Source organism: Hoplias malabaricus, chromosome Y (assembly GCF_029633855.1).
Source record: "Hoplias malabaricus isolate fHopMal1 chromosome Y, fHopMal1.hap1, whole genome shotgun sequence".
Lineage (NCBI taxonomy): Eukaryota > Metazoa > Chordata > Actinopteri > Characiformes > Erythrinidae > Hoplias > Hoplias malabaricus.
The window spans coordinates 76,821,473-76,844,156 of record NC_089820.1 but is presented as its reverse complement, the minus strand read 5'-3'; the positions used below and the strand labels follow the sequence as shown (position 1 = coordinate 76,844,156).

The 22,684-nt window shown below is 38.5% G+C and overlaps 1 protein-coding gene across 3 annotated transcripts; it reads right to left on the bottom strand.

The window, feature by feature from the left end:
• Positions 1-2,553: 2,553 nt before the first annotated feature.
• Positions 2,554-13,367, bottom strand: LOC136677618 (uncharacterized). Of its 3 annotated transcripts, XM_066655191.1 has the most exons (10): positions 13,230-13,367; positions 12,198-12,391; positions 9,345-9,425; positions 8,542-8,649; positions 7,818-7,925; positions 5,934-6,176; positions 4,774-4,824; positions 3,256-3,327; positions 3,115-3,153; positions 2,554-3,019 (listed from the first exon to the last, which is right to left on the bottom strand). In XM_066655191.1, exons 2-9 carry the CDS (start codon positions 12,297-12,299, stop codon positions 3,133-3,135), a joined length of 786 nt encoding a protein of 261 aa, XP_066511288.1. In that variant the 5' UTR covers positions 12,300-12,391; positions 13,230-13,367; the 3' UTR covers positions 2,554-3,019; positions 3,115-3,132. The 3 variants fall into 3 exon arrangements, with proteins under 3 accessions (XP_066511288.1, XP_066511289.1, XP_066511290.1); XM_066655192.1 differs by lacking the exon at positions 13,230-13,367 and having other exon boundaries at positions 9,345-9,436; positions 12,198-12,324; XM_066655193.1 differs by lacking the exons at positions 2,554-3,019; positions 3,115-3,153; positions 3,256-3,327; positions 4,774-4,824 and adding an exon at positions 4,830-4,943.
• Positions 13,368-22,684: the final 9,317 nt, after the last annotated feature.

Here is a 22,684-nt window from a genome sequence, read left to right as displayed (position 1 = left end):
CACTACCTGCTGCGCCACCGTGCCGCCCTGAATGAATGAATGAATGAATGAATGAATGAATATTATTATTATTATTATTATTATTTGGTATTACAGTGATCTACAGAGGGACGTCATAACACATTTTCTAAAAAGAAGTATCTGTAAAGCAGTTCTGTCACCAATAGAGTCACAGTGGCAGAATACATGAGGTGAGCAAATTAAACTGGAGGTTTAATAGTTTGAAACATGAGATTTGTCATGATGAAAGTATAATGTGTGTGTGTGTGTGTTGTCCTGTTACTGTTTTTAACAAAGTACTGTGTAAATGACTATAAATATATATACTCTATTTATGTAACTCAATAACAATCTACAGACTATCACACAACGTCTCATCATGTTCGTACAGTGAAATTAAATATATTTTATCTTAATAGAGAGCAGTCTTTCACCAATCAGTCATAAATTTATGAACACATTCCTGTTTCTGCACTCTGTCCATACTCTCAGCTTAACTGATCACACAGGACCTTTAGTCACTCATAGGTGTTTGCCACTTTTTACCCTATTTTCCCAATAGCAGTGACCCCACAAGTCCACCACAGATCGGGTGTGATTTTGGTGTCAAGATCGCTTTCAAGAGGCTACTCAGGGGCTGTGATGACTGCTATGCTGTCTTTGGCCACTAGAGAGAGGCAAAGGTTTACTCCCCAGTAATTGCGTTCATCACCCAACACCTGATCACTGCCTTATTTGAGAGCTTCTTACAATCGTTATCGTGCTTTTGTTGCCTACAAAGACTGTAATTTTGGGAGGTAACTTTTTGTTTTACACTCCTAGCGCCTTTTCTCTCTTGGGAAGATAACAAAACCAAAAATTAAACAAAGAGTGTATATTATTTAATAGCCTGGACTTTTGTTTGTGAAAGTAGGTCTTTAAAGAGTTTTATTTCTCTTTTGCTGTCTGGTTTTGATCCAGTCAGTTTGCTTTCTCCGCAGTTTTACGTCTCATCTAGTTAGTTGCATGTGTCTGAAATTTTGAGTAGTGCAGCTTTCTGGCTCACTTTAACACATCCACACGTAGTATTTAGTTCTATTTGAAACTTACAGTCTGTTCTACACTAATTATTGCCTCTGGGTGGTGGCTTACGATTTGCCTCAGTTTTAAAAACCTGAGTTCCATCCCACCGCATTGTGACACATTCATTACAGGACCACGAACAAAGAACAAAAGGTAAGGGAATTTGTGATTGGTAGATTATTTCTTTGTTGTAACAAAGCTTCTTGGCAATAAATCTGATAACGTTGGAAAGCCTGTTAATTTCCCTTTTTAAATTGTGCCACATTTGTAAGGTACATGCATTTGTGGGATGAGCAGTAGAGCTGAGTGTGCGGGTTGCGCCCAAATCTCCCCAAGAGAAAAGGCACTGGGAGTGTAAGAAAAGAGGCTAAAGAGACCGTACTAAGGTTACCTTCTCAAAATGACAGTCTTTGTAGGCAACCAAGGCTAAGCACGAAAGCGGTTGTAAGCAGCCCTTAAATAGGGAAATGATCAGGTGTTGGGTGATGAACGCAATTACTGGGGAGTAGACCTGTGTCTCCCTCTAGTGGACAAAGACAGCATAGCAGTCAGCCCAGCCTCTGAGTAGCCTCTTGAAAGAAATCTTTACGAGGGCAGCGCCCCCGCCACCAAAATAATACTCGCTCCTTGGTGGTCTTCTGGGATCTCTATTATAGGACAAATAGGGTAAAAAAGTGGCAAACAACCTATGTGTAACTAATACGATTTTTGGCGATTTTGGCAGAGAAGATTTGGCAAATTGTTCATGGGCGCAACCCATACTCAGCTCTACTGCTCATCCCACAAACGCATGTTCCTTACAAATGTGGCTCCATTTAGGGAAATTAACAGGCTTTTCAACGGTGTCAGAGTCATTGCCAAGAAGCATTGTTTCAATAAAGAGATAATCTACTAAACACAAATTACTTTTTGTGCTATGTTTATTTTGGTCTCTGTGTTAAATGAAGCTAAAAAGGGGAAAATGCCCCTGCTCCACTCACTAAATTACTGCTGGTTTTCTCACAGAAATTTAAAAACATTGTGATGCTGGGAGCACATTAACTTGTGAACAACAAATGTTCTTAATGTAGTGTTCTCTGAGGTGTTTGTACCTGAGTGTGGAAATCTCCAGAATAGCAGCAGCTGGACACAACAACATCGAGCCAAATCAACAGCCATCAAAACCTGCTTGTACTGTTACTTATATTTTGCTCTTTTGCACCTCACCTCTATTTCAAATCTCTCTGTTTTTCTGAATTCAGCTGCACTTCCCTTAACAGCTGTGTAGTTGCTGGTTGCAGTAGGTAAAGAGCAGAGAAGCTTTATGTAAATGATAGTATTTCAGTTGTTGAGTTTGGCACTCACTGTGTTCACATCTCAGGAGGAATAGAAAGCACACTTCTACACATTTACACACTTAATGTTAAACTTTGTTTAATGTAACATTTAAAGCACTAAATATGGGCTGTGAAACAGCACAACTTTCCCCAAATATGTTAAACTTAGCATTTAAAAAGCCTCAAGTACTGAATAAATATGTTAATAATATTTTATTAATTATTTTAAAAGCAAGTGTTAAAAAACGAGAAATGCACAAAGCTCACAGAATTTAAAACTAGAGTTGCAGAACAGAGGCAATGGGCCATTTACAGAAAACTGTTTCAAGTCCCTGCAGTGGTCAGAAGGAATAGAAGGTGATGACTATGGGCTCTCCTAAAATATGTGATGAATTAATGTATTCACCAATGCACATATTTACTTTAATATATGAAAACTACACATGGGTATATCATAGTAATCTTTACATCCACTTCACTGTACATTGTGATGTGAATACTTCTATTAAAGCTGTGAAATTACATGTTTTTTTTGGTGTTTTGTGATGAATTCTTTGATTTGTTTGAACTGAACTGCAGCATCCTTCTTCTTTGCAAATGATGTGGTCTGATATTTTGTTCAGAAATATAGCCACGCACAACTGCAATAAGCACAGAAACAACAGAAACATTTAGAACAATTCTAAAAAGTGTAATAAACTCATCAGATAATAAATTATACTGTATTTTGACTCACCTCTTACAGATTTTTACATCACTGCATCGTCCCCGGCAGCTGGAGAGAGTTGGAAAATGGAAACGCTTTAGAAATAAAAGGATCTCTCTGCTTGCTTTAAATCTAAACTGAAATCTAATTCATGACATTAAAGTCACTTACAGTTGTATTTTTGGAAGCTGAGACTACATTGACGTAGATAAAGTCAGTTTCCTGAGCTGCTGCAGATGAAGGCTGTGGATAGTTATTACTATTGATAAGTCAGTCTGATAATGTTTCAGTAATCATATACATTATTGAGGTGTCAACTGCAGAATCCTGTTACATTTTAATACTTAATTTGGATTTGACTTGTAAAATCCAAAACCTTTACAAAGTTCATGATTAAATTCACAATACACATTTCTCATGGATAGAGGTAACATTGTCTTCTCCATATATACATCACAGGCTCCCTGTAACTGCTAAGACAGAGCAGTACTTCACTAACTGCTTGGCCTTGCTCTTTCCCAATCCTACAATCTGTAGACCACTCACTCACACCTACAGACACTTTTATGAGTCCCAGTCCACCTACCAACGTGTGTTTTTGGATCGTGGGAAGAAAACAGAGCACCCAGAAGAAACCCATGCGGACACGGAGAACACACCAAACTCCTCACACACAGTCACCCGGAGCAGGACTTGAACCCACAACCTGTGACTGTGTCACTACCTGCTGCACCACCATGCCGCTCTTAGTCTGATGCCAGTGAGGAGCAATTACTATCAGAACTGGATCAAAGTTCATTCTAGTTACTGTCCTCTACCATACACCTGTAAATCAGAAAAAGCTGGCACTGGGTGGAGAATTCAAAATAAGAACAAAGTAATTTTTAAATTTGCACAGACTTTGTGAACAAAAGATCCATGTTTTAGTTTCTACCATTTCATGCATCCACTCTGTGATTAGGGCATTTTAGGGAGAGTATAGAGGGACAAGAATTGTTTTTAAGAGTGGATATAACCACTCTTTTTTTAGCATTAACTTTGTTCTAGCATTAACTTTAATTCTAAAAGATGCAAACTGCTGCCTCCTAGAAGAGATCTTTTTAAGGACGTCAATGCTCATTTCAACAAGACAACGCTCAAAGCCACAGCTGTGAAAGAAGAAGGTGCAGGGGCTGACTTGGCCTTCTTTTAAACTGATCTGTTCCCAAAAGAGAATGTGTGACACATTCTGAAACACAAGAAAAGACAAGCAAGATCTATATACTGCTGCATAGGCTTAGATTGGTTTGCAGGAAACACAAAACCAACACCTGAAACAATTTACCACAAGGTGTCATTTACTGCATGTATTTCAGCTGTTGTGGAAGAGAAAGGCAGATTTCTGAAGTTGTGAACACTTTGCTGTCAAACCTTTTTCTATAATCTGTTGTAGCATTTAAATTAGTTTATTTTGAAAACACAACATATTTAATTAGGTATAATATGAAATAATGTGCTTTTTTAATGGTTTTTCAGTGTAAAACAGGCCAAAGATAATTTATAGAATCATTCTGGCTTTTTCTCAAAAAACATGCATAAAACCACAATAACAGAAAAAAACACGATACAATAAAGTCAGACACCTTTCTCAGTCTCTGAATGTTTCAGTGATAAACTAAATAAAGTTTAAAGGCAGATTAATGCTCTTACCTTCCTTTTATTGGGTTTCACCTTAGTGTATGTCTTTGAATCTTCAGATTGCTTTTACACACACACACACACACACAAACACAAACACACACACACACATACTGGTTTCCATGGTTGATGGGGACCAGCTTTTTGAACATCACTTGTGGGGACCACCCTTTCTAAAGGTCCTAGGGGTATGAAAAAAATCAGGTACACTAACTATAGCTTTGTGAGCATATACACGACTTTAAACTTCAGAAAAGTTGAAGTATCTGCTCTGATCTGTTCTGATCGTGCTAAATGGGGACCTCAAAAATATCAAGTCAACATAACTGATGGGGACCTCATATACATATCATTTGCATAATTCACACAGATTTCCATTTGACTTGTGGGGACCTTGTAACAAAATGTTATTAATGAAAATTCACATGCTTTAAGATAGCAAATGCTAAGAATAATGCATTGTTCAAATATCAAATGCATCAGAAAACATTTTTTTAAATATTTAATATTAAAAAATTGTAAATTGAAAGAAAATTTGCAATATTTGCAACAATAGTTACATGTTGCTTAGTTGGTCATTTGTAGAAATGTAGCATGAAGTCAGCAAATGGTGTTAGTGATAGAATGCATCACTCATGTAATCATTTTAATCACATTGCAGAATTTGCTTTGATTAATACTGATTTAATAGGAATACATCTATTAAAGATATTATTGAAAGATAAATCATTGAAAGAGTAGTGAATTACTGTCTAAATTGTTTCCACCATGTGCAAACCTTTTATTTTCTACTGCGAGAACAACTGTTTCTGAAATTTAATATTTTTAAACCAGATTTTAACCATTACTCACATGACACTTAACACTATAATAAAACTACTACTAACTAATTTAACTTAAGCACATTAAACTCACGTTTAAATAGCAGAATTCACCTTTTAATTTTCAAATTTTCAATTCAAATTTGGAAGCAACAATTAAACTCTGTGCCTGGCAAAAATAAAAGGATATTCTTCTTACAACAAACAGCAAAAAAAAGTGCTACATTTAAATGCATGGTATTTTAATTATTATTAAAAACTATTTGAAGTAAAATCCAAATGCTTTTTAAAAGTTAGGAAATGTGCAGTGTGCGTTTCTGCGACGTGTATGTAAACAAATAAATGCCATACCAGATACTTCATGATCTCCACACTATTTATTCTGAAATTTCCTTTTGTAGACTGTAATTGAATTATGAAGGTAGAATTTCCGGTTCTGCCAGCCTCGGTTTTAAAGAGCGTCACGTTCAGCCCATAAACACTTCTCACAGTTTGATGGTACAATACAAGATGAGATGAACAGATTGTCCTTTCTGCTATCTGTACATCTGTCTGTTGCCAAAGTGTTTTCTTCTTCCAAGAGACTTTCAGTACCTGAAAGAGGTCAGATCAGAATTGTAATTGCAAGTAGTTGTAGAGATATGACTAGATAGAACTGTAGACTGGTGGCTGGATATAATGGTTGAATAAGAGATGGCAAAAAATATGGAGTATCAATGTTGATCAAATGCAAAGAGAAATATGGATCAGTATACATGTGAATTAACACATGGAAGACTGCAGGTGAGCACAGCTGACATTTAGGCACAGGAGTGCATGTCTGTATACCTGTGAATTAGAAACAGAGAAATATGGGTCAGTATGGCTGTTGATTAGACACTGATCAGAGAGAATCTGTACTGTTTTGAATTAAGCACACAGAAGAGTACAGGTCAGTATGGCTGTGGATTAGACACAGAGGAATGTGGGCCAGTGTGGCTATGGGCTGGACAGGAAGGACTGCAGGTCAGTCTGGCTGTGGATTAGACACACAGAAGAGTGCAGGTCAGTATGGCTGTGGATTAGACACAGAGGAATGTGGGCCAGTGTGGCTATGGGCTGGACAGGAAGGACTGTGGGCCAATATGGCTGTGGATTAGACACACAGAAGAGTGCAAGTCAGTCTGACTGTGGATTAGACACAGAGGACTACAGGTCAGTGTGGCTTTGGATTAGACACAAAGGACTGAGTGTCAGGCCTACAGTACCGAGAGACCAGCAAAGAATTTAGGTAGATGATATAGTGCAGCGCTAAACGATACAGGACAAGTTGTGGGACTAAAAGCTGAACTGCTGAAGGCTGTGTTTGACAGGAAAGCTGAAATTGTGGTGTCTGCAGTTTGGCTTACTGCTTCGTATTAGGTGGCCAAGTGGCTAGGGATGCCGCAGTGTTTAAGTAGTGTGGCATGGTATGGGAGAGGGGTACTGGAGCTACCACTCAAGTTTAGTTGAAGAATTTAAATGTGCTAAGGTGAGTCGTGAGATGATTTTGTCAGGATTGAAAGATGCAGTGGTAAAAGCAGCAGCGCAAATCATTAAAGCAGGAAGGAAGTGGAATCCAAAAGTGGCCGTCCAGGTAGCCAGGAGCTCATTAGATCTAAAGGATGTGATTGGCCAAGTACAATGCGGAAGACCAGGCCTTGGGTCAGGTGATTCATGGAAAGCTTTTAGTAAGGCCACATAACCAGAGAGAAGGCAAAGGATGACTAGTTTTATTTGTGAGCAGGAGGCGGCGGGGTGTGCAACAGTAGCGTCACTGCCTGCATTCACACTTCGAGAACAAAACAGGCCTTGTGGGGACCTTCATCACACAACAATACGGTTCCTTATGGGGACCTGTCTCACACATCAATACGATACCTTAAGGGGACCGATTCTGTGTTATAGCTCTCATAGATTCTACCCACACACTGACTGAAGGAAAGTGTGTTGTGGGGACGACGTAAGTGTCCAGAATAGAGTGACAATTTACCAAGAAAATAGCCTCAGTGGAGGATAAAATCTGCCCTCCTCATTCCTCTACCTTTACCCTTCCAGGTGCAATACCGTAAACTGACTAGTGTAATAATTCACACTAAATATCATCACAAAAAGCTTCTTGCCTTTTTCTATCTGCCTTAAAAAACAACAAAAATAACAAAAACATGACAAAGACAGGCTGTAAAATTATATCAGAAGTGACTAACTTCATTGTACCGCTGAAGTGCTGCTGTTTGGATGAGTAGCATCATGCATTTTGGTCTCGGAGTGGAGAGAGGGACAGGAGTCATCCTCTGCCATGTTATTAGCTGCAATGCCAGTCGACTGAAAACACATATCATAAGGACAATATGTTAAAATACAAAAAACAGAAGAAACACATGGTCAATTCAAGCTCAATACTGCATAACATGCAAATAAACTGACCACTTGGTCATGTAACATATCTAAGATGAGTTGCCTGGCAACCTAGATCAGACATCAGAGACAAAAATTAAAATAATCATTAAAATACATTGTCCTGTCAAGCCAAGTTCTGTCTGCATTCACACTTCGAGAACAAAACAGGCCTTGTGGGGACCTTCATCACACAACAATACGGTTCCTTATGGGGACCGATTCTGTGTTATAGCTCTCATAGATTCTACTCACACACTGATTGAAGGAAAGTGTGTTGTGGGGACGACGTAAGTGTCCAGAATAGAGTAACAATTTACCAAGAAAATAGCCTCAGTGGAGGATAAAATCTGCCATCCTTATTCCTCTACCTTTACCCTTCCAGGTGCAATACCGTAAACTGACTAGTGTAATAATTCACACTAAAAATCATCACAAAAAGCTCCTTGCCTTTTTCTATCTGCCTTAAAAAACAACAAAAATAACAAAAACATGACAAAGACAGGCTGTAAAATTATATCAGAAGTGACTAACTTCATTGTACCGCTGAAGAAGTGCTGTTTGGATGAGTAGCATCATGCATCTGGGTCTCTGAGTGGAGAGAGGGACAGGAGTCATCCTCTGCCACGTTATTAGCTGCAATACTGGTCGACTGAAAACACATATCATAAGGACAATATGTTAAAATACAAAAAACAGAAGAAACACATGGTCAATTCAAGCTCAATACTGCATAACATGCAAATAAACTGACTACTTGGTCATGTAACATATCTAAGATGAGTTGCCTGGCAACCTAGATCAGACATCAGAGACAAAAATTAAAATAATCATTTAAATAAATTGTCCTGTCAAGCCAAGTTCTGTCTGCATTCACACTTCGAGAACAAAACAGGCCTTGTGGGGACCTTCATCACACAACAATACGGTTCCTTATGGGGACCTGTCTCACACATCAATACGATACCTTAAGAGGACCGATTCTGTGTTATAGCTCTCATAGATTCTACTCACACACTGATTGAAGGAAATTGTGTTGTGGGGACGACGTAAGTGTCCAGAATAGAGTGACAATTTACCAAGAAAATAGCCTCAGTGGAGGATAAAATCTGCCATCCTCATTCCTCTACCTTTACCCTTCCAGGTGCAATACCGTAAACTGACTAGTGTAATAATTCACACTAAATATCATCACAAAAACATGGTCAATTCAAGCTCAATAATGCATAACATGCAAATAAACTTACCACTTGGTCAAGTAACATATCTAAGATCAATTTTCAAATTAATTTAGATTTGAGTACAACTTTTACTGATTACGAATAGCTCCTGGTTGGACACTGGTACCTGCTGCTTAGTTTTCATGTTGTGCTCATCAGTCCAAGCCTTTAAATGTACATCTCCAGTGGCAGTTGTTTCTTCAGTTACCTGTGAACACACTGTTCTTAAATAATTTGCCTTCTGATTTTATAGGGATTGTATTTACTTAATTCTATGCAATATGATGCAGTATTTATTGTGTAATTTAGTCTGTAAACACTAAGACTTTTCCACCATAATTTGTAACATGTAAATTTATTTTTTTATTTTTTATTATTTATATAAGATATTAAATAAATAAGTCATTATTACTGCTGTGTTCTTTAACGTGTAACCAAACCTTCAGTAGCTTCTCAAAATATATGTGACTTTGATTTCCTGTTTAATAATAATAATAATACATTTTATTTCATAGGTGCCTTTCTGTCACACAAGGACACCTTACTAAGAGTACAAAGTAAACAATAAACATAAATAATACCGAAAAACACACAAGTATACAGTATTGGGAAAAAATAAACAATGCAACTGAGTCATTTTAAAGAAAATGCTATCTTAAAACAGGTGGGTTTTGAGTGAAGACTTGAATTGTGGGAGTGAGTTTATGTTCCGTATGTTGGAGGGTAAATTGTTCCAAAGCTGGGGAGCAGAGCGGCTGAAAGCTCTAATTCCCATGGAAGTGAGACGGGCAGGGGGAACAGTCAAGTGAATGGAGGAGGATCTGAGGGTGCGAGAGGGAGTTACAACATGGAGGAGATTGGAAAGATACGGTGGAGACAGATTGTGGATGGCCTTGAATGTTAACAGAAGGATCTTGTAATCAATGCGTAACTTGACCAGAAGCCAGTGGAGCTGTTGCAGAACAGGAGTGATGTGGTGGATGGAGGGGGTTCTAGTGATGATACGGGCAACTGAGTTCTGGACCAGTTGAAGCTTATGAAGAGATTTGTGGGTAATACCCAAAAGGAGGGAGTTGCAGTAATCAAGGCGGGAAGTGACAAGACTGTGGACAAGGATGGCAGTGGTATGGGGAGTAAGGGAGGGGTGGAGACGGTTGATGTTACTGAGATGAAAATAGGCAGACCGGGTAATGTTATTGATATGAGATTGAAAAGAAAGAGTACTGTCGAGGATGACACCCAGACTCTCTACTTGTGGGGAGGGGAGAAAAGAACAATTGTCAATGTTAAGAGAAAAGCTGTCAGTTTTGGATAATGTTGATTTAGTACCAATGAGAAGAACCTCAGTTTTCACTGTTTCGCTGTTGAGTTTAAGTAAATTTAGGGAAAGCCAAGATTTTATTTCCATTAAGCAGTCAGTAAGGGAGGGGGGAGGGAGGTTGGAAGTGGGCTTACAGGCCAGGTAGAGCTGGGTGTCATCCGCGTAACAGTGGAAATTGACGTTGGCCATATTGATATTGAAATATGACCAAGCGGAAGAATATAAATGATGAAGAGCACACCTGAAGTGACAGGAGAAGGGTGGGACGTGGAAGTTTTAAGCTGGATGTACTGAGTGCGGCTGGAGAGGTATGATTTGAACCAGTTTAGAGGGATCTGAGTGATACCAATGGAGGATAGTCTATTGAGTGTGGGGCGACAGATAGTTTCAAATGCTGCACTCAGGTCCAGGAGGATGAGGATGGAGAGTAAACCAGAATCAGTTGCCATTAGGAGGTCATTGGTGATTTCTATGAGAGCAGTTTCAGTGCTATGGAGAGGGCGGAAGCCAGATTGGAACTGTTCATACAGTTTGTTTTGAGATAGAAGAATATATAGTTGAGACCCTACTATTTTCTCAAGACTTTTGGAAATGAAGGGTAAATTTGAGATTGAAATTGTTAAGATCAGCACCAGGTTTTTTTAAGAATTGGAGTAATTACAGCAGTTTTAAAGGATGGAGGAACAGTTCCAGTGGAAAGAGAGGAGTGGATGATGGCAGAGATGAGAGAGACCAGAGAAGGAAGACAAGCTTTAACCAAAACTGTGGGGAGAGGGTCCAGCTGACATGTGGATGGCTTTGACTTACGGATGATATTTGAGATTTCTGAAGTGGAAGGAAGCTGAAAGAAGGAGAAAGAATGAGTGAGAGGAGGAAGTTCAGAGTTGATATGACCCTGCGGTGGACATATCTCCGGCGTGGCAGGCAAGTTATGTCCGGATGGGGCAGTAATGAAGCCGGCAGAAGTGCAGACAGGTGGTGAAAACGCAGCCGGAGAAGCTCGATAACAGTAGTGCAGCAGACCCACCAAGGGTTGATGAGTCAATGCCAAAAGAGCCCAGAGAAGCACCGAATATGAATCTTGCCGATTAACATTGTCGGGCAGCTTGGACAGGTGAGCAGAGGCAGGAGGGTCTTGATGGCCCGAGCAGAACAGGTAAGAAATAGTCCGTATACCCCAGTCAATGGAGTTGGGTAAATCGTTGATCTTGTTAAAAGATGATGGTTGATATTGTCTGATAAGAACAATCGCAAAGTCCTTTAGTCCGCTAAGCTAGACAACTACAAGTTTTAAAATTACCGGCGAGCAGTGGCAGCAAACCACACCAGCGTTCACTTTGTCCAGATGCCAGATGTTCCCAGATCTAATCCCTGTTTGTGTTGCGTTTCCTGTGTTAGATGATTGTTGTTTAACTCTGTGTCACTTAAAGTTGCAATCTGTGATCAGCCCCTAAGACAATCTTATACCACCTCATTGAAATTCTTTTTTAAGTGTCTTAATTTTTATTCTTATTGTGCATTTAATTGAAAGTGTAAGATTAATTAAACTGTATATTTGTAATAGTTTCAAATTTTAATTCATTGAACTACAATGTCTCATACATTCAATACATAGTGCAACACTGAGCCATATGGTACACTGTGTACTATGCAACATACTTGTTTTCGCCATGGGCAGTCTTCACCTCCATAGTCATAAGTGACGTCGTCTCCTCCTTTAATGTCATTCCCGGCAAAAAAAACAAAGGTGTGCATTCCCATTCTGGTCAATTTTCTTCATCCTGCAGTTTGGACGTCCATGGCCATTATTAACTAGTCGTCCAAATGATCCATCTCCTCTACAGGCATCGTTACTTATAAAGATAGAAACATAAAACAACTGTAACCCCTTTAAATAACAGATGAGAATCAAATGTAAAACAAAATCATCAAAGTCATATGATATTGTGTTATTAAAAACCAATGGGGTTGTCTACCTTGCAGCATGGAAATCATACCCTGAGGGTCTGACACCTCTGTCCTTTAATGGCTGTATAGTCTAGCTCCTGACTTATCTATCATGTCCGCCTTAAACACTTCAGGGTCACTATCTATTCAGCATATAGCTGTGAAATAAACTATGGAAGTTTCTGTTCTTGCTCTTAAAAGCGTAGTGAAATAAATGACACTGAAACTGACTTACATAATCAACATTGTCTACTCAGAAAACAGAAACTAAACTTAAATATCTTGCGCAATGCTAGCTAACGTTAGCTTTAAAGGTAGCACAGTTTCATCGCCCATAGCTGCTTGAAGCGAACTTATATCAGCTTTTCTTTATAAAACCACGAGGCTGAAATGGCGTCCTATCAACCCGTTTGGTTCGAATTCTTCCGTTCCACCTTAAACTGGCACAGCTTACTTTAAATGTCTATGCTTGATATGCTCTATGTTTAATTTCTTTGAATGTAAGCGTGGAAAGGTTTGTAGTTTTATGTGTTAACTATTCAAACGGCGCGACATAACTGCACCTTAATTTGTATTAAACAGAAAAATTCGAACAAAAAGCGAGTTAACAGGGCGCCATTTTCAGCCTCGAGCTCGGAGCAGGGCTGGCCTTTAAATCCATGAGGCGTCATACCGCTCTAAACAGCGCCTAAATACTCCACTGTTCTTTATGTAGTATATTTAACAGAGGCAGTGGACACTTACTGGACACCTTTCAGCACCTCACCGCCCCGCTGTGCTCTGACGGAGGTTTAGAACTCTAACTCGCTCCCTGGTTAATTGTGAAGGGACAGTCGGCGTCCGGCGCTGATTCAAATTAAAAGCCTCCAACACAATCCGCAGTCACGCAGAAAAATAGTGTTTCATATTTTAGTGTTAGTTTAAATGTAAACATTTGCAATTTAAACACATTTACAGACTTTTGATTTAAGTATTTAACAAGAAAAAATATATATATATATTATATAAAATATAACAAAAATATAAAATATATATATATTTTTTTTCTTGTTAAATACTTAAATCAAAAGTTTGTAAATGTGTTTAAATTGCAAATGTTTATATTTAAACTAACACTAAAATATGAAGCACTATTTTTTAAATTAAATGTATGATGTTTGTTTTTGTTTATTTAATCCCAGTCCACTCCCTCCCTCCTCACTTTCTTCTTTTTTTTTTACTCCCTTCGTCTTCACTCCCTCACTTAAACCATATACCAAGGGCAATGTTGTAGGGTAAAGATATTGCAGTGGCTCTTTAATTTACATAAACCCCTTCACATTGATTTGTGTGCTACTATATAGTATTAGTCATAATATTACTAAAGCTAGCTAGTTGGAAAATGTCGTAAAAAATAGCTAACTATTCATTCATTATTCATTCATTAATTATCTGTAACTGCTTATCCAGTTCAGGGTCGCGGTGGGTCCAGAGCCTACCTGATCTTGAAGATTAATTAGAGCTAACTAACCAAATCTGAGTTCTGAAAACTGGTTATAATGGTTATGTGCTTACCTTGTGCTTTACTTTCGCTCCTCGGCACTTGCTCTTAGCTCCTTAGATGGCATCCCCTGCAAATAATCTTCTTTCTTGTCCATCAAATTAATTGCCATGTTTTACACTGAAAATGTCTTCTGTCCAGATGAAATCATTCCTAATGGGGACCCGGAAGTGGGCGGTACCCGACCATATATGTAAGAAGTGTGTTTTCAGAGCATAGAGTGCAATGACAATGGGGACCTATAAGGGGGCGCTACCACACACTCACACTGACGGATAAACATGTGTTACGGGGAAACTCTAAAAACCACACGGGGCCACTATGGGCAGCTCCTACATTCGTTTAAAAGGGTTTTCCTTATGGGGACCTGATTTTTGGTCCCCATACCGCAAGAGGTCCCCACGACGTGACTGTGTAAACAGTTTTTTGTCCCCATACAGTGGGGTTTACCAGAACACACACACACACACACACACACCAGCCTTACTATTGTTTAAACAACCAAAATCATTTTACTGAGAAATGGGCTTCAAAACCTGCAAATCTAAAGCCAGAGAAGAACAGCAGTGACAGCACAAATATATGAGAGACACAGAAAAGCTGTAAATACTACATCAATATGTAATTTTAGCTGCATTTATAGCTAATAATCTTTAATAACAGGAAAAAAGAGAACAAAAACATGGCAAAGGAAAGCACACCAGCAAGATGCATAGCTCAAAAATAATAACTCTATCTGAGCAGGAGATCCAAGAGAATCAACAAGAGCACAAAAGAGCCACTTATCAGCATTAATACTGACTGTGTGAACTGTGGTGTCACTGATCCTCTCTCTGGTCTCGGCTGGATCTGTTTGTAGTTGGTGAAGTAGTGATGGAACGGAATAAAGTACATAATATAGAATAGAAAAGTTTATTATTATAAGCAGTGGTTAGTACAGTTTGAAATGTGTGGATTAAAATCAGAACAAATATTTGACTATTATCCTCATGAACATAGACTTTTGTAAATAAACTCCTAATAAATTCCCAATATAATTCCTGCAACATGTTTCAAAAAAGGTGGCAGTGAAATGTGTAGCATCATATGAAACGATTCATGTGCCATTAGGAATTTGGAAAGTTATATATTCTCATCATCAAAAAACAATGTTCCCAAAGAAGGGTCAGATTACAATGATGTTCTAAAGGAAAATAAAGAAAACCAGGAGCAATACATTATTAAGTATTTTGACTAATATGGGCAATATTTATTGAGCTACACATACAGAATCAGTGTCTCTCAGTATGCTAACGCTATGCCAGACTTCTCTGCATGGAACTGTAGAGATACCTAATGGTGTACTGCACCATCCCATGCCTGTAATCAGGGAAAAAGGTGATCTAGAATCATACGCTATCGCACCCCACACCATGACACCAGACCTTCTGGACATGTGATGCGTTCATCTTGGCACTGGCCACACTGGCTCCTTCATATGTGGCTAACAAATGCATCCAGAATAGGTTAAATTTAAGCAGAAAACCTCAACCTTTACATTAGGAATATTTCTTTAAAAGGTTTGTATTGACCAGTATCGATAGTACACTATGTTCACTGAGGAGAGCTTAGACACAAATGCAAGACCAGGATGCAAAGTGTTACAGATTAGTGCGTATTTATTAACAGCTTCATATAACCCTCCACCGTTGTTTGTAATTCTGTGTCTAACTAAGAAAACTATCAGGAAAAAAAACAAAATCCATCCAGACTCTGCAAATAGCGTATACGTCATTAGATGTCAAAACAAGCAAGAAAAACAACAGCAATAGAACCATTTCCCATTTTCTTTTACTCTGGCCACATTTATCCATTTTTAAAAATCGAGTCTTTCTCGTGTCTGTGTATCAGAAAGTTTGTTTAAATCATCACTACACAGGCAGACACGCTTCATGTGCGTATATGTTTCGAGTGTCTCTCTTATGAAAGACATGTACAATTTTGTCATGATAACGTGACCAAAAAAGAACGCGTTTACATGCTTCTCATGGTTTCCACCTTAAATCCGGGCATTACATATCCATAATAGGACTTACATCACACACTGTAGCTGACAACATAATATTTCTTTAGCTAGCTCTATCTAAACACACTCGAGTTTTTCTTCACAAAGTAAATGATTCAGGAAAAAAAAACCTTGAAAGAATTGGCCCCATAATACTTTTATTAGACAGTCTGGACAGTTTAACAACTTTCTAAACAGAAAGGATCCTAATAAAAGCAGAGACTCAACACAAGCTCCTGAGAGAGCACACAGACACAGACTCAGGAATAGGGTGCTTGTAGTTGAACTGAGAACACGTGAGAAGTTTTGTAGAAGAAGTTAATGTAAAAAAAATTGTAAAATACTTCAATTACAATGTGAACTAACAGAGAGTAACTGCCACTAAGAAACCAGAATGATTTTGTGAAAGAAATAACAAGTAAAATGTCACCAAAAATTAAGCCAACTCTACCATGCGGGTTTGAGCTTAAAGTCAGTCCTATTACATCACTTCCTCTCCTGTTCACAGTGTCACAGTTGGTCTACTCAAAGAGCCAATCAGAAATAAGCAAAGGTTCATCTGGCTCAGCGTGCTTTGTGGGTGGGCAGAGAGGATGTTTGGGTGGGCAATGCCAACCTCCACTCAACCCTCACCACCACCCACAGAGCAGGTGTTCTGACGAGCTGTGCTACCTTGTCGAAATGTGCTGCCATAGCGTACTGTTATATGTACAGTGCTTAAATAAAACAGTAGGTGAGACTCATATAAGCTAAATGTAGTTTATCAGAAATGCTGTATAAGCAGGAGATATGCACAGCATAAATCTCCTTATTAAAAAATGATAAGGCAATTATGGTGATAAGAAATATTTTATAGTTTTTTAATTCAATGAGTCGTGTACAATTTGAATAATACATTTTAATAAATAATAACGGTAAATTAACATAAAAGAGATTTATCACGTAAAATACCCCATTTTTGGGTCTGAGCATGTGCAGAGCTGCAAAGTAGCACATTTCAACAAGGTAGCACAACTCGTCAGAACACCGGCCCTGGTTTTACTGCTGGCTGAGCATTAAACTTGAATCATTCAGATGTCCCACGATGTCAAACCTATTCACCAGGTTTCCTTCCTGTCAAATGATTCTGCGTGCAACTATTTATTTATTTAGATTATGAGTTTATTCTAGAGGGTGTAATAACCTTAAACAGGATTACTCACTGATCTGTTGTTATACACAACCATGATGTATCAAATTTTTGAAGTGTTTCTTTATCACTGCTCTATTTTCTAGAACTGACCCTGTTCCACATTTATTATAATGTATTGCAGGCATCGGTTTCAGAATGAGATTTCCAGATAAAAGTTTGGAAATGTCGTACTATTTTTGTTGAAATACAGATCAAACCGGATTCAGAAATCTATTCATGGAATGCTTTTGGTAAAATCTCAAAAGCTCCTATGACAATAGAAGAGAGGGAGTACTTACTGAACATTCTTCTCAACAGGTAGGTCACAACGCTGACAAAAAGTCCGAGTCCTGCAGCCAGTAGAATCCAGAGAAACATGGTGTTTCCACTTCTGCAATGAATGAAGACACATGATATGATTAAACTAGCATTGCTTACACATCCTGGGCACATTTAACCTGAAGGAAACACATCTTTGTTTTTCTTTGAGTGAATTACTTGTTTTCATTTGGTCAGAAGTCACTGCAGAAAAGGAGGCTGTTCTTCTGTTAAAAGCAAACGAAGGGAAAGTGTGAAATTCAGCTGTTTTTAAAGGTAAATGTCACATAAGGAAGGTCATTACTTACAGTGTAGTCCCTGATTTTCTTGTCGTAGCTGTAGAACATGTAAGACCAATTACATAAATTAATTACAGTATTTTAATGATTTTGCAACACACAAAATAATCACTTTGGCTTTAGAATTCAAGAAAATTTACAGTAGGACGGTCAGCAGATATGGGCAATATTTCTGATAGATGTGATCTTACTTTTATGTCTTTCAGTGACAGTGAGGTGAACAGTAACTCCCACTTCTTCTTCTGCATTTGGGTTAATATGGCACTCACTGTGTTCACATTAGGAGGAATGTATGATGTTACTGTGGTGTGGAAAAATCAAATACTTTTGTGTTTTTAAGTGCTAATAAATACACAACCAAAATAATTTTGTTTACACAGTTAAAGCACAGTTACAGTTTATTGGCTGAACATATTGATAGAAAAGTATGTGGAATGCAACAGAGAAGATTGAAAAAGACTGGTCTACTAAAAAGAGTTCGCCTACAGAAAATACTTAGTAATACATACTGATCAGAGGATGGAATACAGGCTGGACTCTGAGTATGACTAATGATCTCTTATGATCTCAAAATAGGATGAATGCGTTTTCAGCAGTGCACATATGACATATTTACATTAACAAGGATTATTTTTTCAACCTTTGAAATCACACAAAAGGACATTATTTTGAGGTGAATACTTTGTTTTGTGTCTTCTTTGCTGTTGATCTCATGAGGTTGTTTGTTGACAAATACAGCTGAGTATAACTGGAATTGTTGTTTTCTGCAACTGTTGGAGATGGAGTACTGTAGATTTGCAGATACAGCCGCACTCAGTGTTATCCAGTTTACAAACTGTCCACACAAAATCTAATGTCCGTTTTTGTTTTTTAATGTGCATGTTAATTTAAATATAGGAGCTGCCCTTTACACGGTGGTGAAGCAGGAAGTGTCGCAGTCACACAGCTCCAGGGACCTGGAGGTTGTGGGTTCATGTCCACTCCTGATGACTGTCTTTGAGGAGTTTGGTGTGTACTCCTCGTTTCCGTGTGGATTTCCTCTGGGTGCTCCAGTTTCCTCTCACAGTCCAAAAACAAATTGGTAGTCGGATTGGTGACGCAAAAGTGTCTGTGGGTGTGAGTGAATATGTGAGTGTGTGTCACCCTTTGAAAGACTGGCACCTCCTCCAGTGTGTGTTCCTGCCTTCCACCCAGTGATTCCGGGTAGGCTCCGGACACACCGCGACCCTGAACTGGATTAGTGGTTACAGACAATGAATGAATGAATAATGATAATAATAATAATTATGTTGTGTGCATTTGCTTGATGAATGGACCAATAAAAATGCTTTTATGTTTCAGCGGTAAGTGAAAGAAAGAGGTTATGTGCCTCTTTCCCACCTACCAACCGGAGCACCCAGAGGAAACCCACGCAGACAACACACTAAACTCCTAACAGACAGTCACCCGGAATCAAACCCACAACCTCCAGGCCCCTGGGGCTGTGTGACTGCGACACTACCTGCTGCGCCACCGTGCCGCCCTATATAACAGCATGATAAATAATTATGATACTATACCCTGTAAAAGCATCATGACTCATTCTGATACTTACATGTTGATCATCATAAATACAACATATACATGATCATATAGATCATATGCCTTCCATACCACAGGGGCAGGTTGAATGACTCATGGTTCCATTCATAGTTCCTCAAAAACAACTAAACTAAATAGCATTTTATACACTTTAAATAGTTTTTGCTGTTTAAGATTATTTAAATATATTCACAATATTCTTAAAATGTTCAGAATAATCAAAATGTTCCAGTTAATGTTTTGCAGAGAATTTTCCTATCTTTTATATTACTTTTTATAAAATTTTAATCATGGATGTTTACGACACTGAACAGATTTACAGTGTATTTAAATCTTTAATATCATTAGCAGAACTGATTTATTGAATGAAGCTGATATTCCACAGCTTAGTGCTTCAATATTTACCAAGATTTTCCTAAATTTACTTCCGCTTTAAATGGTGCAGCATTTTGACATTTTAATCAGTGTTTAACTTTCACCTTCTGGGTACATTCTGGGGCTGAGGTGGCTTTTTATAGGAGACTGAATCCATTTTACATTCCTGTTCCCTATTTTAATATATCTTTCCATATATAATAATATAGCAAGTAAATTCTATACAATTTAAAGTGGAAGAGAAACATTAAATAATAAAAGTATTTTCTTCGTGTACACTCGGTGCTGATAATGTCTATATGTGTGTGTGTTATTGCAGGCGGGCAACATAACAGCTGCATTTCTCACAGTCACACACATTTATGGATTGCTCCACACGGGGACGCTATTGTGCAGCGCATCAATGACACTGTCAATGTTTGTGTGTTTTCTTTTTCTTTAGGTGAATTCCGCAGGCTGCGTAGTTTAAAATGGGTGTCTGAAACTGGCTGTAGGTAGAACTCGAAACTCGCAGATAGATGGACTGGTTGTGGAAAAGCATCCATGTGAGTGTGTGAGTGAGTGTGTGGTGCACTGTGATGAACTGGCGCTATGTCCAGAGTATGTTCCTGCCAGTGGCGATTGCTCTAAGACTGCAAGGGAAGCTCAGGTTCCCCTAAAATGTAAAAAAATAAGTGATAAAATATATACTGTTGTGTGTTGAAGATAAAAATGTTCTTTTGGACCGTTCTCAAAGTAATTAAAACTTAGAAAATATCAAAAAGGTCCAAAATACACCCTCCAGTCGAGTGAAGTTCAAAGCAAATCAAAGTATTTATTTAACAATACTGGATCCAGGAGAACTATACATCGAAAAGAATTTAATGCCCCTCCCAAGTAAAGCTCTGACCTCTCAAGTTCTGACTCCAACAGTTATACCCCATATGACGTATACCCTGTTGGTGAGGCGTTTTCTGGCTGATTAGCGTATATTAATATGCATAATTTCACGTGTTAGTACTCAGCTCTTCACGTGCAAGATTCAAGTGCATTCCGTGACCCCGAAGACATTCGTTATGGCCAGGCTGACAATGGGCCTTTTCTTCCCAAGACTCCTCTCCCGTACCCAAAATTTGGGGAGTCCTAAATGCACTTTCAAGGTCAACAACATGCTCCTACACTTCAGCCCTCCTGATCCAACACTATGATTAATGTCAGTGTGCTAAAAGCCTGGAGTGCACATCTGTTCAAGGTTAGACGTTTAAGAATTAAGAATGTGTAAATATCACGTGAGTTATCATGCCATAAAGTTAGTCATGCAGGATCAAAAAATGTTTAACTACATGTGTAAATGCTGGTTAGTCATTCATATAAATGTATATAAGGTACAAGATTTCACACAATGAGTATGTAGTTATAAATGCTAATTTTAACTAATCATCATTTAAGGATATTTGTCCACAAACACAAAGTAATAATATTGTTTCCCACGTCAGTGTACATGTCATTGAATAAATATGCACTACAACGCGATTAACTTTTGTTCGGAATCAGCTTCTTATCACTGGTAAAGACGCGGCTTTCCTCTCAATCATTGGCGCAGATTCACAGTGATTTAAACAGTGACGACGCTGAGCGTCCACAGAGTTCAATGGAGAAGCAGCGAAGTGCAGGGAAACGAGACGAGTGATTGGATAAAGGCTGGGCTTTGTCCCGCCCATCGGACGCTCAGCTTCTCTGGGGGTCTATGGGGCAGTGGGCTGGCCTCAGCTGGCCCGGACGCTCAGCTTCTGCATGATGATTGGATGATCTGTCTGAGGCTGAATCCCTTTTTGATTGACAGCGAAATGAGCGAATCAGCGACCCTTTGATGTAAAGATCCGAGGGAGCATTACATTTTCATTCTGTTCTGCGTTGAACCAGACTTTCTTACCGCAGTAAAGTTGGCTCAGCGTTCGATATTCGCCAGACATTCACCCACGAATATCCTGGTTATTAAAAAAAACAAAATGTACACGCCAAATGACTATTTCAGTGCAATTATTACATATTGTGAACTTATTCACACACACTGGCGTTCAATGTTTTTACTGCTGTAAGATGTGAAAATATCATTATGTGATTTACAGATGAGTTCTTTCTGGCGGAGAAGCGCTTTAGCGACGCAACTTCTTTTCAAAATAAAAGTCTTGGATATGAGCCATTTAAATATGTAAACCCTGTAACACACTTTTGAAAGCTGATTGAACATCAGCTTCCCTATGTGTTGTATGTAAACCTTGTAACAACTTTGTGAAAACAGATTATATGTCAGATTTTCTATATTTTCTGTTTCTGAACTAGGAAAAATGGGTTTCACAATTAAACGACATGACCCACGGACCCAATTTCAGTCCTATGATGTAGTACACCCAAGGACCAATACATTTCATGCTCATTTGGACATGTGAACCTTTTAAAAAATTTGTGAAATCAAATTCTATGTCAGATTTCCTATATTTTCTATGGGTTGATGGGTGTCACAATTCAATGACATGACCCACGGACCCAATTTCAGTCCTGTGATGAAGTACACCCAAGGACCAATAAATTTCATACTCATTTGGACTTGTGAACCTTGTAACAAATTTGTGAAAACACAATCTATCCGAGATTTCCTATATTTTCTGTTTCTGGACTAGGAAAGACGGGTTTCACAAATAAATGACATGACTCACAGCCCAAATTTCGGGCCTATGATGAAGTACACCCAAGGACCAATAAATTTCATACTCATTTGGACATGTGAACCTTGTAACAAATTTGTGAAATCAGATTTTATATGAGATTTTCTATATTTTCTGTTTTCGGACTAGGAAAGATGGGTTTCACAATTAAATGACATGACTCACA

What these genes read in the sequence shown, in the direction of transcription:
- LOC136677618 (XM_066655191.1), bottom strand. Translation starts at nt 12,299, where the DNA reads ATGGGAATGCACACCTTTGTTTTTTTTGCCGGGAATGACATTAAAGGA. An exon ending in CAAACAGCACTTCTTCAGCG is followed by an intron (nt 7,926 to 8,541) that starts GTACAATGAAGT and finishes ATGTGTTTTCAG; the next exon opens with TCGACTGGCATTGCAGCTAA. An exon ending in TGAAACCCAATAAAAGGAAG is followed by an intron (nt 3,328 to 4,773) that starts GTAAGAGCATTA and finishes AACTATCCACAG; the next exon opens with CCTTCATCTGCAGCAGCTCA.